We start from the raw sequence: 14,647 nt of genomic DNA, 5'->3' as shown, positions 1-14,647 counted from the left end.
GCACATGTGATTACTGATACCTTTTCAGGCCTTCTGCTCTATAAGAAAAACAATTAAAAGTATAAGTTAACCATTGCTTATGTTAAAAATTCTTTATGTACTTGGTGTTCCAAATTAAATTAAAACAGATATTGGAACTGGCTATAACAGTCAAGTATTTCAAATGTACCCATGTCACTGAGACTTTTTATAATTCTCAAGACAAGGTATTGTGGAACTTTGAAAACGTTATCTTTTTAACAAATAAAGGGAGGAATTATCCCTTGCACATTGTTTAAATCTCATTTTTATTTTTAAAAATTTAAAATTTAGATGTCAAAGAACTTACTAAATGCCTTATAGTATCCTAAAACTAGATATACTCATGTCTAGGCAAAATAAAAAGGATCTACTTATTGGTATATGGCTTGATCCTAAATAGTTACCCTTATGGGGAAGAGGGAAAGCTTGTGTTTTCTCCACAGAATGCTACAGAAGCATGACAATTTCCAATAAGGTTTGTATGCCAAGCCGACCTGTGAGTGAGCTGAGTGCCCTAACAGTGGTGAGGAGAAAGCTGATTTGGAATCATGTTTTTGACCCTCCCTTGCTTGCTTGCCTTTGTCCCAGATAGGACAAGCTAAGCGGCCTTGCTTCAAGCTTTTAACTTTTGGAATAGAGAACATTAGAGACTGTGAAATCTGACTTTAAAAGATCATTCATAAGAGGAGTTATAATGATTCTTCTCTTTCCTTCAATGTGACCAGTTACTCTAAACTCAATTTTGGACTGGTCTAGTAACAATTCCAATATTAGAGATTCCTATGTAGATAGCTAAAAATCTTTATTAACTAGCAGAGTTATTCTGGAACTCAGCCTCCTCTTGCAGAGGAGGCTCAAAGCCACTTCCCCCACACCTGGAAGCTATTGCCTGAACCTGATGGTTGCTAATTTGCAACTGATTAGAGTACCTGGACTTCCCCAAAGAATCCTTTATCTCCTTGCTTTACAACTGTTTTGACTTTGTGTAAGCAGGTCAGCTTACACCCTACAGCCTTCTGCAGCCAGCATTCAGCTTCCCCTCCAGCAAGAGCAGTGACAGAAAATTCTTCTATATGAAAGACATATCATTCATATATATATATATATATATATATATATATATATATATATATATATATATTGTGGCCTTGGTCTTAATTCAGGAATAGGTGTGCTATGAGGGCTGGACACAAAGACGGGCAACCAGATTTCATAACTATATCAAAGACAGAGGTATATGCCAAGAGGCTGTGGTTTATTGATAATATTCCACAGAGCCATGTTCATGCAAAATATTCACAAACAAGCTGCATATACACTCCTTGATGGAATTTGAATACGTTCGGGAAAATCTGAGACCTAAGTCAGGCGCGGCCGCCAGTCATCATAATTCCTAGGCAGGATGATAGAGCATAAATATATTTTGTGCCAGTCCAGCTAATTTTTTACCAATTATGAAGGGAGGAGATGTTGGAGCCTCCTAGACCTTTGCAGCCACTGTTCTACACCACCTGGGTGATTTCCTGCCAGGATTGTACCTTGTTTAAGCCTGCCACTGTCCTGCTGAACAATAGCCTCAGGGCAGATGCCACTCCCTGCTGATAAGTGCCTAGATTATACAGAGACAGCATTCCCTGAAGACCCGCCTACCTGCTTGCTCCTGTACTGCAGCCCCAAGATTGGGGCTGGGGGGAAGGGTTTTTCCCATGCCATATAAACATGGTACATATTAAACATTAGCCTTTGATCAGGATTTCTTGTCAAAGCCTGGTTATTTCTCCCGCCATCTTTTCCCTTTTAGCCCAGCCCTGCCTTTCAGGATGAACCCGGATCGGAGTGTTACTGCTGGCAGAAACACTCACTATTACAAGGGGTAAGAAACTAATTAACTTCAAATTTCCCTGAATCTTGTTCCAGGTCAACCATAAAACCAATTCTATGAGGTACTGCATTTCAACTCCTCGTGTAGTCAAGAGATAAAAGGTTCTATGAATTCTGATCTAGATATAGCTTCACATTGGAATACTACAATTTAGTAAATACACACTGGACACTTGTGGTTTGCAAAATGTACTAAGTTGCAACACATACAGAAATAAAATAAACCACCCTATGACAAAAAGTTATTCCAGTGTTAGGATGGGAGTCGTCAAAGAAAACACTGAAAGTGGTCTTCTTTGCTACAGGGGGAAGATGGGAGAGTCAGCAGAGTTGCGGAAGGCATCTAGTAGAAAGTCCTATAAGTCATGGTATGTCCCAGAAGCATCCCTTGGAGAAAGCCTCACAAACTATGCATGGATTTAAAATGCACTGATGAAAGGGAGGCTTCTAGCACCTAGGTGACCAGGCCTGTTCAACAGGAACAACTTTGTAAATAGTAAACTACAGCCAGAACGTTTTCTGTAGAAGATTCAAGTTATAGTAATATTTGATAGGAAGTAGCCTACAAAGGCAAAAAAAAAAAAAAAAAAAAAAAAAATCAATGATTATTCATGGTTAATTATTCATTTTTCTATAACGGTTAAACACTGGATGCATTTGATATGGAGGTCATGCTCACAGACTGGGCTTATATCTTCTGAGAATTCCAGTAAGTGGCTACATCTCTCCAAGTGCCACATCTACTGCATTCCACAGGCTCTCACCTGTATGCGCTCCACTTCAAGAAAGGTGGCTGTTTGGAAGGCTCGTTCCCATTGGGCAAGGTCACTCTCTAACTCCACAGAGAAGTAGAGGTCCTCCCCACACTCAGACTGCATAGTGAAGCAATGTTTCCGCCGATCCAGCAGGTCACTGTCCTGATGAAAACCTGGAGTTACACAGGCTGGCATACATCAGTGCCTACTCAGCACAGCAAACGTCTACTAACAATGCTCAAAACAAAGTTTAGACTCCACATAACTGTTAAGTCTTAATAAAGAAATTAGGAGTTTATGCCTACCATTTCCTTTTGTAACTTCTGATGCCCATTCACCAGAAGAGACTCTCCGTTCAGCTCAAACTAACAAAGGAATAGCCACAGTCCTGAATACACAAAACTTCTCTTTGATTGTAAAACACACTTGTATATAACCCTGAACATTTTTGCAAAACTGTCTGTACACAGAAATGAAGATATTGTCATCTCTTATAGGCAATAAAGATTTTTACTGAAATGATTTTGAAATCATTTTAAAATCATGAACCCATAGGAAATTGGAAAAAAACTTTAGTATAATTTATCTACACCAATTACACTGTATCACAACCCATCCTCCAACCCCCCAAACATTTCACTGTGTCAAAAGATTTTGCTCCTAGAAGATTCCTGGTTTGCCTCAACTTTTACACTCAGGTGTTTACCTATTCCAACACATTTCAATTCCTAAGTGCTTTCCAAAATCAAAGACTCTAATAGGTGAAAAAAATACAGTGCCATGTTTAAGTAAAGGGATAACAGGATGTACTACTTTCTAAGATATATGATTTGAAATATATATTGAGTTTACTGAAAATTGCAAAAAAGCCTAATCACTAGTATTGTATTCTTGGACAGAGAGAGGAATATGTGCAAATGGTTCATCACTAAGCAGTAGAAGTGGATCAAATCCTTAGCTTTGGCAATAAATTTTAAAAGAATATCTAACTTCCTTGCATCCCAATCTTAGAAGTACGCATTGAAAGAATAAAGGCAGTTATTCCAGTATTGTAGAATTAGCTCTGACATGTATTATCAGTAAACCTGCAGAGAGCTAGGAAGATGACCTATAATTTGTCTAAGGGGAAAACACTGAAGACACAATGTGAACCCAGCACAGAGATGAATAGGTGGTAAAGGGCTCGGGATGATTTTGAGTGAATATTGTATCTGGGGAGTGTCTCCATGAAAGATATTAAATAAAAAGAGCCACAAATATGATGGGACAAATTAATATGAGTGCAACTACAATCTTTATAGATTGGGTAAGTAATAAACATTAACTGAACAGGGGGTTTAACATAAAGAACAAGATTATTCTTCCAGAAAAGGAACAGCAGTGGCAGAGGCCTGAAGTGAGGATTGGACTATCCAGAATCCCACAACTAAAGTGGAGAAATAACAAGGACTCACATGCTAGGAGATGAGGTCACTGGTCAGGCACTGATTTTGAGCTTGAACCTAAGTGTAATTATAAGCCATTATACCAACAAAGTTTCTTGGTATCCTTTATCTCTGTTGCCCATATTTTGTCTTCTACTTTAACTTTTTAAAATTAATACCCCATCTGGGGATCCATCCCATCATCAGTCACCAAACCCAGATACTATTGCACATGCCAGCAAGATTCTGCTGAAGGGACCCTGATATTACGTCCTCTTGTGAGGCTATGCCAGTGCCTGGCAAACACAGAAGTGGATGCTCACAGTCAGCTATTGGATGGAACACAGGGCCCCCAATGGAGGAACTAGAGAAAGTACCCAAGGAGCTGAAGGGGGATGCAACCCTGTAGGTGGAACAACAAAATGAACTAATCAGTACCCCCTGAACTCGTGTCACTAGCTGCATATGTAGCAGAAGATGGCCTAATTGGCCATCATTGGGAAGAGAGGCCCCTTGGTCTTGCAAACTTTATATGCCCCGGTATAGGGGAATGCCAGGGCCAAGAAGTGGGAGTGGGTGGGTAGGGGATCAGGGGCAGGGGGAGGGNATAGGGAACTTTAGGGATAGCATTTGAAATGTAAATAAAGAAAATATCTAATAAAAAAAGTACAAAAAATAAAATTAATAACCTTGGCACAAAATTATAGCTTAACTTTAAAGTTTTCAGAACTTGCCATCTTTATTATTCATTACTCTTGTCTTAACTTCTTTTTTGATATGTGTTTGGGAGGGGATACTGGTGCATATGTGAACGTGGGGTGGTTCAAATATTTGAATTCATAAGGAGGCCAGATATCAACCTTGGGTATTGTAACTTAATCTGCCAATTTGTTTACTTCTTGATTGTTTTATTTTCTGTTGAAAGGTCTACTATTGGCCTGAAATTCACCCATTATCTTAGGCTGAAGCCAGCTACCCTGGAATACTCCTTTCCATGCCCTTCACTGTTAGAACGCCATGCCTTTTTTTCTGGGCACTAACATCCTTGCACATTCCACTCATGTTTGTGCACTTTACCTTCAGAGCTATCTTTCCAGACCCTCATTTTCCATTGTAACCTAAAATGCTTACCAGTGGAATTGCTATCTCAGCAATCTTTCCATTCTCATAATAAGGAAACAATCTTAAAGTGACTTTCATTGGCATATTTTATAATCTTCTGATAAAACTTAACTAGCTTACACCTTTTAAACCACATGGAGCATCAATTATTGCTGAGTGTTGAGCCCCTTAGGAAAAATTCTTATCTAATCAAGCTGGCAAACATCATTTAAGCGTTTCTGAATAATTGCTATTGTCACTTGTAAAACATCACACTGTGCACGTCTGGGGCTCATCTGAGTATTAAGCACACAGTTAAAAGTAACAAAACCATTATGAAAGTGCTGTGAATTAAAAGTCAAGAAAACAGCAAGAAAGAGTGCAAGAAAAGAGAGTTTTCCCCTAAGAAGAGTCTGTAGTATCGAGACTCGCTGCATCATGAGCTCAGAAAAAGCTAGCATCCTGCCAAGAACCATGAGTAGAAAGGATGTTACAGAAAGAGGTGCACAGAAGAGCAAGAAAGGAAGACCCGGAGAAAGGCAGAAATTCAAGGATCACTCCCCACAAGTTTAATGGAACTGTCTGTAGCCCCTAAAGCATAGCTTTGTGTCAGCAGTGCTGACCTTCAGTAGAGACCCTGAATTTGCTCATCCCAACATGACTTTGTAGCAGACCTGCTGTGGCCTCCCTCCATTCACAAGGAACTAAATAAGAAAAACCAAAACTAAACAACAAACAAACTCTCTGAGTTTATTGTTGTGGCTGCTCATCAAGATATAAAATTGTTTTTATATTAAGTGTCAGTTGTCACCCTTAGATAAACACACCACATATAGCCAGTGATTTTAGGTACTCTATGGGCAAATTGCTTTCCTGAATGGGAAATTTGTTCAGTATTTAATTTTTTAAGCTTTTTAACTTGTAATTGTATAACATCCCTTCCCATGTCTCCCTCTAACTTCTCTCTCTCTCTCTCTCTCTCCCTCTCTCTCTCTCTCTCTCTCTCTCTCTCTCTCTCTCTCTCTCTCTTGCACACAAACACACCACACACAAAAACATACATGTAAATACATAAATATAACTTTATTGGATCATTTAATGTTATCTGTGTGCATATGATCTTGGGGCTGATAATATTTAAAAAGAGCAATGTAAATAAATCTTTCATAATTACGTAAAATAAGATTTTCAATAATTTGAAGTAAACTTTTACCTTTGAAACATTTAAGTCAATTAAAAATCAATCAATGAATTTGACTTATCCATACACAAGCCTATATTACACCCGTTTATTATTGTTTTGGGGGATTTCGAGAGCCCTCTTTAACATGAAACCATACTTTTTCATACAAATGACCAAATTATTTAAATATCTTCTCTAATCTTTTAGTAATCCATAAAATTAGGCTCTAGTCTTCATTTTCTTTTAAGGAAAATAGTTTTCTAATGCAGTCTAACTCTTCTGTAGTCCTCCATAAGGTCTAGAAAGTGAGAATATCAGTTCTGGGCTTAGTCAGATAAATTTGGAGAGATAATATTACCATTATTCAGTTCCTAAAGAAATACCATTAAATCCATTTTTAAATGTTTCTCTTTCCCTGCCTTTCCTAACTCTCTCTCTCTGCATTTATGGATGCTGTCATAGAGGATAAAATGTCCCAGATCAAAATAGTTATATAAGCCTAGCCCCTAGAAATTTGCATCATTTCTCATTAATATGCTTTCTGCTTTGAAGAATATCACTTATACAGTGAAATACTACAATGGATTTTTTTATAACATAACTATGCAAATTAAGCTTTTGTAAAGTCAGAATCATTATGTTAAATTGAACAAGCCAGACTCAGAAATACAAGTTAAACATGACCTCATACCTGCATGGAATATAAATTAAATGATCTCTTAGAAATTGGGAGTAGCATATTGGTCCCAGATGCAAGATGCAAGTAAATGTACCGAGAAACCTAGGAGTGAAAAGTGGATACTGAGCTGGAGTTAAGTGGAGAAAGAAATGGCATTGTGCAATGGTGTTTTTATAGCAAAGAGGTTGAATGACGATGGTCATTATGTACTCCATATTTCTGAAGCTTAGAAAGATTTCTTAATGTGTTAACATAAAAGAAGTATCTGGAAACTGCCTTGAAGTCCTTTGACTGATGGATTGATAATGAAAATATGCTTTTCATACAAAACAACTGCAAAAAAATCTGTGAAATTGTGAAAATTGCAGGTAAATCGATAAAACAAAAAAAATATGATATTGAATAATGAAAGACAAAGATTGTGAAGCCAAATGTCAACGTTTCTGTCTTACACATGGATGTTATCTTTATATCCTTAGAGTTGAGTGCACAAACTGATCACAGAAGTCAGGAAAGTAGGATGTGAGAATGTTTCTTCCCAAGAGCCGTAGACCACCTTACATAAACCCCCTACCAGATACAGGAAATCTTTTGAATTTGTTGTTTGTAGGGCCCCAAATTCTACCAAAACACTTTAGGCTGTTGAAATGGCCCTTGTCTGAATCTAGAAAACTGAAGGTAAAACTCTATTGCTGAAGACAACACACATTATGGACTCAGGTATTGAAGAAATCAGCTGGAACTGAAGCCTCTTTCTTGAGTGTGAACTTTCATAGTATTTAAAGGTTTTCCAGCTGCCAAGGGAGAAAAACAAATACATGGTAAAGCTACCAAGCTGTAAAGCTGATGGGCACAACAATGACTGGCCCTATATAAAACCAACAAGAGTGAAGAATTGACACTTTTATCCTTGAGGTCACCTATAATTATTCAGTGGGCTTTAATGACTGCTCAACAGGAGAATTTCATTCCTTATATTTTAAACCTAGCTAATGGCTCATGGTTAGAGTGGCCATAGACCTTAAAGGAGATCCTACCACAGCCATATTCATCAATCAATATAAGACTTACTGAATCCTAAATACCAACCCTTGTACCCATAGATAAGTTTGGCTTTCACCTCTCACCAAAGAAGCTTCTTTTTGCAACATAGTGGGACTATTACAGAGATTGTTAACTTGTAAAAATTCAAATTATGAGTGACCATGGGGTAACTAGTTTGAGTTAGCACATTTATAATCTACACACAAAGCTCAGTGCTCATCTAAAAAGCAGATATGTAAAACTGTAAAACCTGGAGGACCAGGACATCTACAGCAAAATATTATTTTCAAGTCATAAAAGTGAAATTGCACCACAAAAAATCTCAGCAAAACCTGCATAATGACACCAGACCACATGCCAACATTGACTGGGGACATTTCACAAGGCTCTACAAGATGAAAATCTGCCTAATTTATAGGTAAACAATGATTGCAAGAAGGGAAATCAGCATACACTAGACCCAATTCCAAGTATTCGATGCTAAGTGACAGTTCTAAATATGTGTATGTAAGTGAAACAGTAAATGAACTCAATTGGTATTTTTAATACATGTTTATATGCATGCATGTATGTATGTAACAATAAGTACACAAAAGCTGTCATGAAATTGAGAGAGAAAGACAGAGAAAGAGAGAGAGTAGAAGAGGACATGGAAGGAGTTGAATGAGAGAGAGAATATGGTAGAAAATATGTAAACAGTACTCATGTATAAATTTCTCAAAAATCATCAAGAATTTTAATTATTAAAAGGTAAATAATTAAACCGCAACTTAAACATCAGTCAGTGTATACATTTACTGAAGCATCATGTTGTTCTGTCAATATATTCAATTACTTTTGTATTTAGAGATCATTTGAAGCAATACATGCAATTGCTTGTAATACAGGCAATCGTATTGTAAGAATAAGTAAGGAAAGCAAAACAAATAAATGACTGTTTCAGAGACCTTGAGTTATTTATATGGAATAGTCATGAATTATAAAGTACGTACATACAATGTGTTTTTTAATGTAGTTAACACCAGCTGATTTTTCTCACCACTGTAGTTGGAATTAATAGTCTGACTCTCCCAAGACTTCTCTTTCAGCAGAGTCTAAATGTCATCATATCAACTCACTATACATTGGTCATTAACTGATTGCATGAAGCAGAACAAAGATTATTTTTCATGGCTACACAGAGCAGCATGTAATCTAACCTCTCCAACTGCCTATCTTTCCTAAATGCCTTTCTCTATGACAGTGATAATTATGCCTTTGATAAATATCCTAGCACATAACTGCTTAAGGTTTTTCACTGAAATAGTATTCTTGGTTATTCGGGAAAAATAAAGTAAAGCAAACAAAAGTTTGTTCAAAGTGTATAAATGATCAGTGTAGGAATGTGCACTTCATGTTCATGTGGAAAGTATTTTTATGTGATTTTTTTTAAAAAGTAGAGACATAGTAGAGAGATTTAGTAAATGAATGCTTGTATCATTAGAGTTGGTTTGCATTACTGATTTCTTATTTAGTATACTTTAGTCTGTTTTGTTATTATTTTGGTTAATATACAAAGGAATTTTCGGTAAGACATTGCTACAGGGAAACAGACACCTAAATCAGCATTATCAGAACTGGAAAAGCAAATAAATTAAGATGATGAGCCAGTATGAATTATCTGTGACAGAATTATTAAATGAGATGTGTTTCATATTTGCCTAATGAGATTAATGATTTTAAGTATCAGTTCAAAGACTATTCTGTCTATTTCAATTCTAATATTCTACTTCCAAGAACAATGGAATCATACTAGGAAATAGCTAAAGGGGATAGAGCTTGACACATTTGCATGTGGGCAGAAACTCTATATTCCTTGAAGCTGTAAATGAGGATGTCACAGGGTTAGACAGCAATAACATTTCTAGGTTAACATTTAGTCCTGCCATAAAAACAAACTAAAACTAATCTCACATTTTTTTTGAACATATAAGACTAAAATAATAGAATTGCAATTCTTAGGGTTTAATGCCTGGAGGATGACATTTATTCTCCAATATTCTTACATTCATTCCTTTCTGATAATATGATGACTGTCTCTCTTAAGGAAACTAGTTTGAGCTTTATTTTTAGTTAGTTTTTATGAGCTTTGCTGGGAGATGTAAGAAGAGGAAATGGAACACCTGGAACTGGAGTTACAGGTCTGTGTAAGCCACAATGTGGAGCTAGGAATCACACCTAAGTCTTTGGGAAAATCAGTCAGGGTTCTTAATTGGCTAACTATCTTTCCAACCCTATGAGATTTTTTTCTTTACAATTTCTTTATTTGTATTAAAAAGAAATTACAAGTAATTTATTTAAAATATTTTTCTCTGTTAAATATAATTAAGTCACCTCTCAAATTCCACTGTACTAAGTACATGAAACATATTATGTTACCTTTCCTCATATTAAACTAGTTTAGCATTTCATTATTTTAATATCTCACTGCCTTAACATGTTCAATATTTTTCTGCATCTTTCAAAGACTTGACTAGTAGAACAAACTTTTATAATGAAGGTAACATTGAATGTGTTTTCTGAATTTCACTGTTCTTCATAAGCACTAGTATAAACCATTATCAGGGGAGGGATAATTATTCTGATGACTATGGGAACTGCAAAAGCTATGATAGTCTTACAAAGTTGGTTTAGTTAATGTGATGCACTTTTATGGAAAGAATGCTTTGTGGTAAATATATTCAGCAAGTGCTCATTAATACAGAATGCATCTTTGGCATGGCTTCCTATTACCTTTCTAAAAAAGACTCTGGACTAGAGATGGTCACTTCAACTACAGTCTCTTTAGCTGCCCCTGTGTCACAGATGTTGTTATATATTACTTTCAAAATGTATATAATTTTAAAAATACCTTGTACTAGCATTCAAAATTTTATAATCTTACTACCTCAGTAAGTTGTTTATCATGGCCTACAGCAATACCTACCACACACATACAGTTCACAGTTGCTAAGAAGTAATTCCACATCTGATATGTATTGCACATTATCTTGGTGTGGACATTTCCCACCTGGCAAAACATATGACATTTCTATGTCCTGGAGCTTTGTTGTGAGTAGAATAAGAAAAAGCTTAAAATCACAGAAGTCAGAAATCACACAGAGTGATTGAGTCTCTTAGAAGCTTCAGAGAGTACTCACCTCAAGTTTCACTGCCACTCCTACAGAGCGAGGGTGCCCTATAAGGAGACTCATGAAGAAAGACCGAACAGTCTGAGATAATAGGACTTAATGACCCCGGTTCCAGAACAAACAGTAAAATTAAAGAATTTGTGGACTAAGGCTACAAAAGATCCAGTAGAGCCCAAATAGATGAGCAATGAAGGCAGAATTCTGAGAATGAATTGACCATGTCTCAGCAGAGGAGGGAGCTGAAATATCACACCAAAGGCATCATAATAAGAGTTTTAGACACAAATCAAAGGTCTTAGACTTAAGCAGATGGAAGATTGGGATGACTACCAATAAAGTTGCTTGTTAGGGTGCAGAGGTAAATGTCATTAAGCATCCACACAGAAACTTCTAGAAGATAACAGATGAATTTGTCTGAATATAAATAATGGTGCTGGAGAAGTTCAATGCGATTGCTTTATAAAAGCACTGAATGCAATGGATTGAAAATGGTTAAAAACATCTACAGAGTAAATTACAAAGGGCACTTAATCGCAATATTAATTAAGTTTGGTCGCTGTTCTCTCCTATTTACAAAATAATGTAACTATTAAAATATGTTTCAAAATTTATTTACCTGTCACAATTGTTAGTTTTAAGCATTTCTGTTGAATAAGAAGAAGTTACACATTAAGGATGGTACATAAAAGATACATCATTTCTTGCTGTATACTTGCTGCAAACATGAGTATAAACTAATAAAATATGCTTTAATTTGCATAATTTTAGAAAATAGATAATGATGGAATAGAGTGAACTGCACAGCTGTTCTACTGTACTATTTTACCAATTTGTGTGTAAATTCTCTCTCTTCCTGTCACTTTAAAAGTAATTGGTCTATAAAATGTTTTGTATTCATTTATGTTTAAGAAAATGTTAACTGCAAACATATAATCTTTTTAACTGGTTTTATAAATACAATTCTGTCTTCAGTGTTCTATTTCTTGGCACCCCTTTTTCTCCTCAAGCTGTCTTTTTTTTTTTTTTTCACTTTTCCTTTCATTTACTGTGAATCTGCATAACCATGAACACTAATAAACACATGACACGATCAATACAAGGCTCATTTAAAATACTCTCTGCCAATACCATTAATACAAAATCTTCAGTTTAGCCCTTGGCAGATTTTGTTTGGACAAGTTGAAAAAGCAGCCATATTCTTTACCGAAATCTCACAAGAACAGTATCTGTCAGAAAACCTTTTTAAACCATTTACTAATAGTCTTCCCCTCTGAATCTTTTGAGATAGGCCTTTACAATATACATTTTCTTCAGCACTACTGTCTTCTACATTCTTACTAGAATGTCTGAGTAAATCCCACTTAAAGCATTCAACTACTTTTCTATTTCAAAGTCTCAAAGTCTTCATATTCCTTCAAATAGTAGCACGGTTAGGCCAGTCACAACAATACCTCACTCCTGTTTTAGTGCGCTGGTGCTGCAAAGAGATTCATGAATAAGTCAACTTTTATAATAGAAAGCATTTAATTTGGTCCTTTATTAAAGTTTTAGAGGTTCAGTCTGGGATCATCATGATTTGATGAAAAGCAAGCAGGCATAGTACTGCAACACTACTTGAATGCTTTACATACTGATCTGCAAGAAGGGAATGAGACACTCAGTCAGTCTGTCAAGAGTTTTGAATTCCCAAAGTCCGCCCTAGTCATACATCTCCCACAATAAAGACATAACTCCTAATCCTCAACAGTCTACAAATTGGGAAACAAGAATTCAAATATAAGAGGCTACTGGGATGTTTTCATTCAAACCACTATAAATGTCCACAATATTCCTCTGCCCAGAATAAATTTTAATTTCTTCACAAAGGTTTGATAAATTCCTTTCAAGTAAATAACTTGTATTATATAGCTCTTTTAAAATCAAGATTTATTGATCTATATTTTTGTATCATTCGTCTTTTAGTAAGGTGGTTTCACCTCTGCTTATTTGCAAGTATTCCTTCTTAAACAAAAATACGGGAAAGGAGACAAATCACAGAAAAATGGAATTTAATTTTGTATTTTTATTTCATTTTCACTTGCAAATTACTGTCCTTTAGCAAATGAAAATCAATATTGTAGGTATTTGGGAGTCAGTAGAGAGAGGACAATTGTCGTCACAGGGTCTTTCCAGGTGTATGAGGCAGCTAGCTGAGTTCAGGAACTGAGCTTTGACTGAGGCAAACCTCTTCAGGTTCTCCATTTTCACCACTGTGCTGCAGCTCAGAATTTTCTGTCACCAGGACTTATATAAGAGACTGTACTTGTAGACCAAGTTTTAACTGGGATTGATTAACAGAGGAAGATTAAAAAGAAGGCTTTAAAGAACACTGACAAATTTGGCAGATAGAGGAACTGCCAGTGGTAATTGCCTATTAGCTTGAAGTATGTGATCCCTATACATTCCAGTGACTGCCACCTTAATGTATCCCTAAGCAAAACTGAGTCTCATAATAATGCCTAGAAACCACACTTCATGGACCAATATGAAAAATAGAACAGTATTGTTTTAATACTTTTATGTTCTCCTCTTATCTACTGTATGGATTGGTCAATGTTTGCCTTTTAGTTACTGAAGCACACAGTTAGTATATATACAGATTCAAACTATGATCTTCTAATTTTGTGCCAAAGTCTCAAGAGTGATTAATACTACTTGATTTATTCCTATAATTGTTCAGTGTGTCTAATGAAGTTACTCACCACATTCAATGACTATGTGTCAGGATTGATTGCCTGGCTTCCACCTTTTAATGCCATTCAAGTTAGCAGATTAACAATCAAGTTGAAAGGATTGCAAAGGATAGAGTCACCAAAAGCCCATCAAGGGCAAAAGTATAGGAGGTGTAGCAGTGTTTGAGGCATTAAGCCAGGGTTGTTTTTCCTAACTTTGCTGTTGTCTGCACATCATAAAATGATGCTCCCTGAGCTTCTAGGTGCCCATACAGTAGTATCTGTACGTGACCTCAAAAATAGAATGTGATCCCGGCAAGGTCGGCCTCTGAGTAATAGTAGGGCCTATGGCACTTAGACACTTTTCTTTCTTTTCTCTAATGACAAGGCTGTAAAGACGTGACAGACTCAGGAGAAAAAAATATAATAGTCAAGAATTACAAAGATTGTATAATGCCACCCTGAATAAAAAAATGATAATTCTGCCAGACAGTAGCGTATTCCTTCAATCCTAGCATTTTGGAGGTATAGGGAGGCAGCTATCTGAGTTCAAGGCCAACCTAGTCAACACAGGATGGACAGCCAGGGCTATCTAGAAAAAAAATACTTTTACATAAGAAAGAAAGAAAGAAAGAAAGAAAGAAAGAAAGAAAGAAAGAAAGAAAGAAAGAAAGAAAG

At 36.2% G+C, this 14,647-nt stretch overlaps 1 protein-coding gene across 4 annotated transcripts in view; it reads right to left on the bottom strand.

Moving 5' to 3' along the window:
• Nucleotides 1-14,647, bottom strand: part of Sntg1 (syntrophin gamma 1) — a 638,621-nt gene that overhangs the window by 61,867 nt on the left and 562,107 nt on the right. For all 4 annotated transcript variants that reach the window (XM_021222333.2, XM_029533398.1, XM_029533399.1 and 1 more), the window contains one exon: nt 2,667-2,819. In XM_021222333.2, coding sequence (XP_021077992.2) covers nt 2,667-2,819 — 153 coding nt within the window. The remainder of the gene's footprint in view (nt 1-2,666; nt 2,820-14,647) is intronic.

The sequence above is a fragment of the Mus pahari genome, chromosome 22 (assembly GCF_900095145.1).
Source record: "Mus pahari chromosome 22, PAHARI_EIJ_v1.1, whole genome shotgun sequence".
In the NCBI taxonomy this organism is placed as follows: Eukaryota; Metazoa; Chordata; class Mammalia; order Rodentia; family Muridae; genus Mus; species Mus pahari.
The sequence above is the reverse complement of the archived record's forward strand: the minus strand, read 5'-3'. Positions and strand labels throughout refer to the sequence as shown.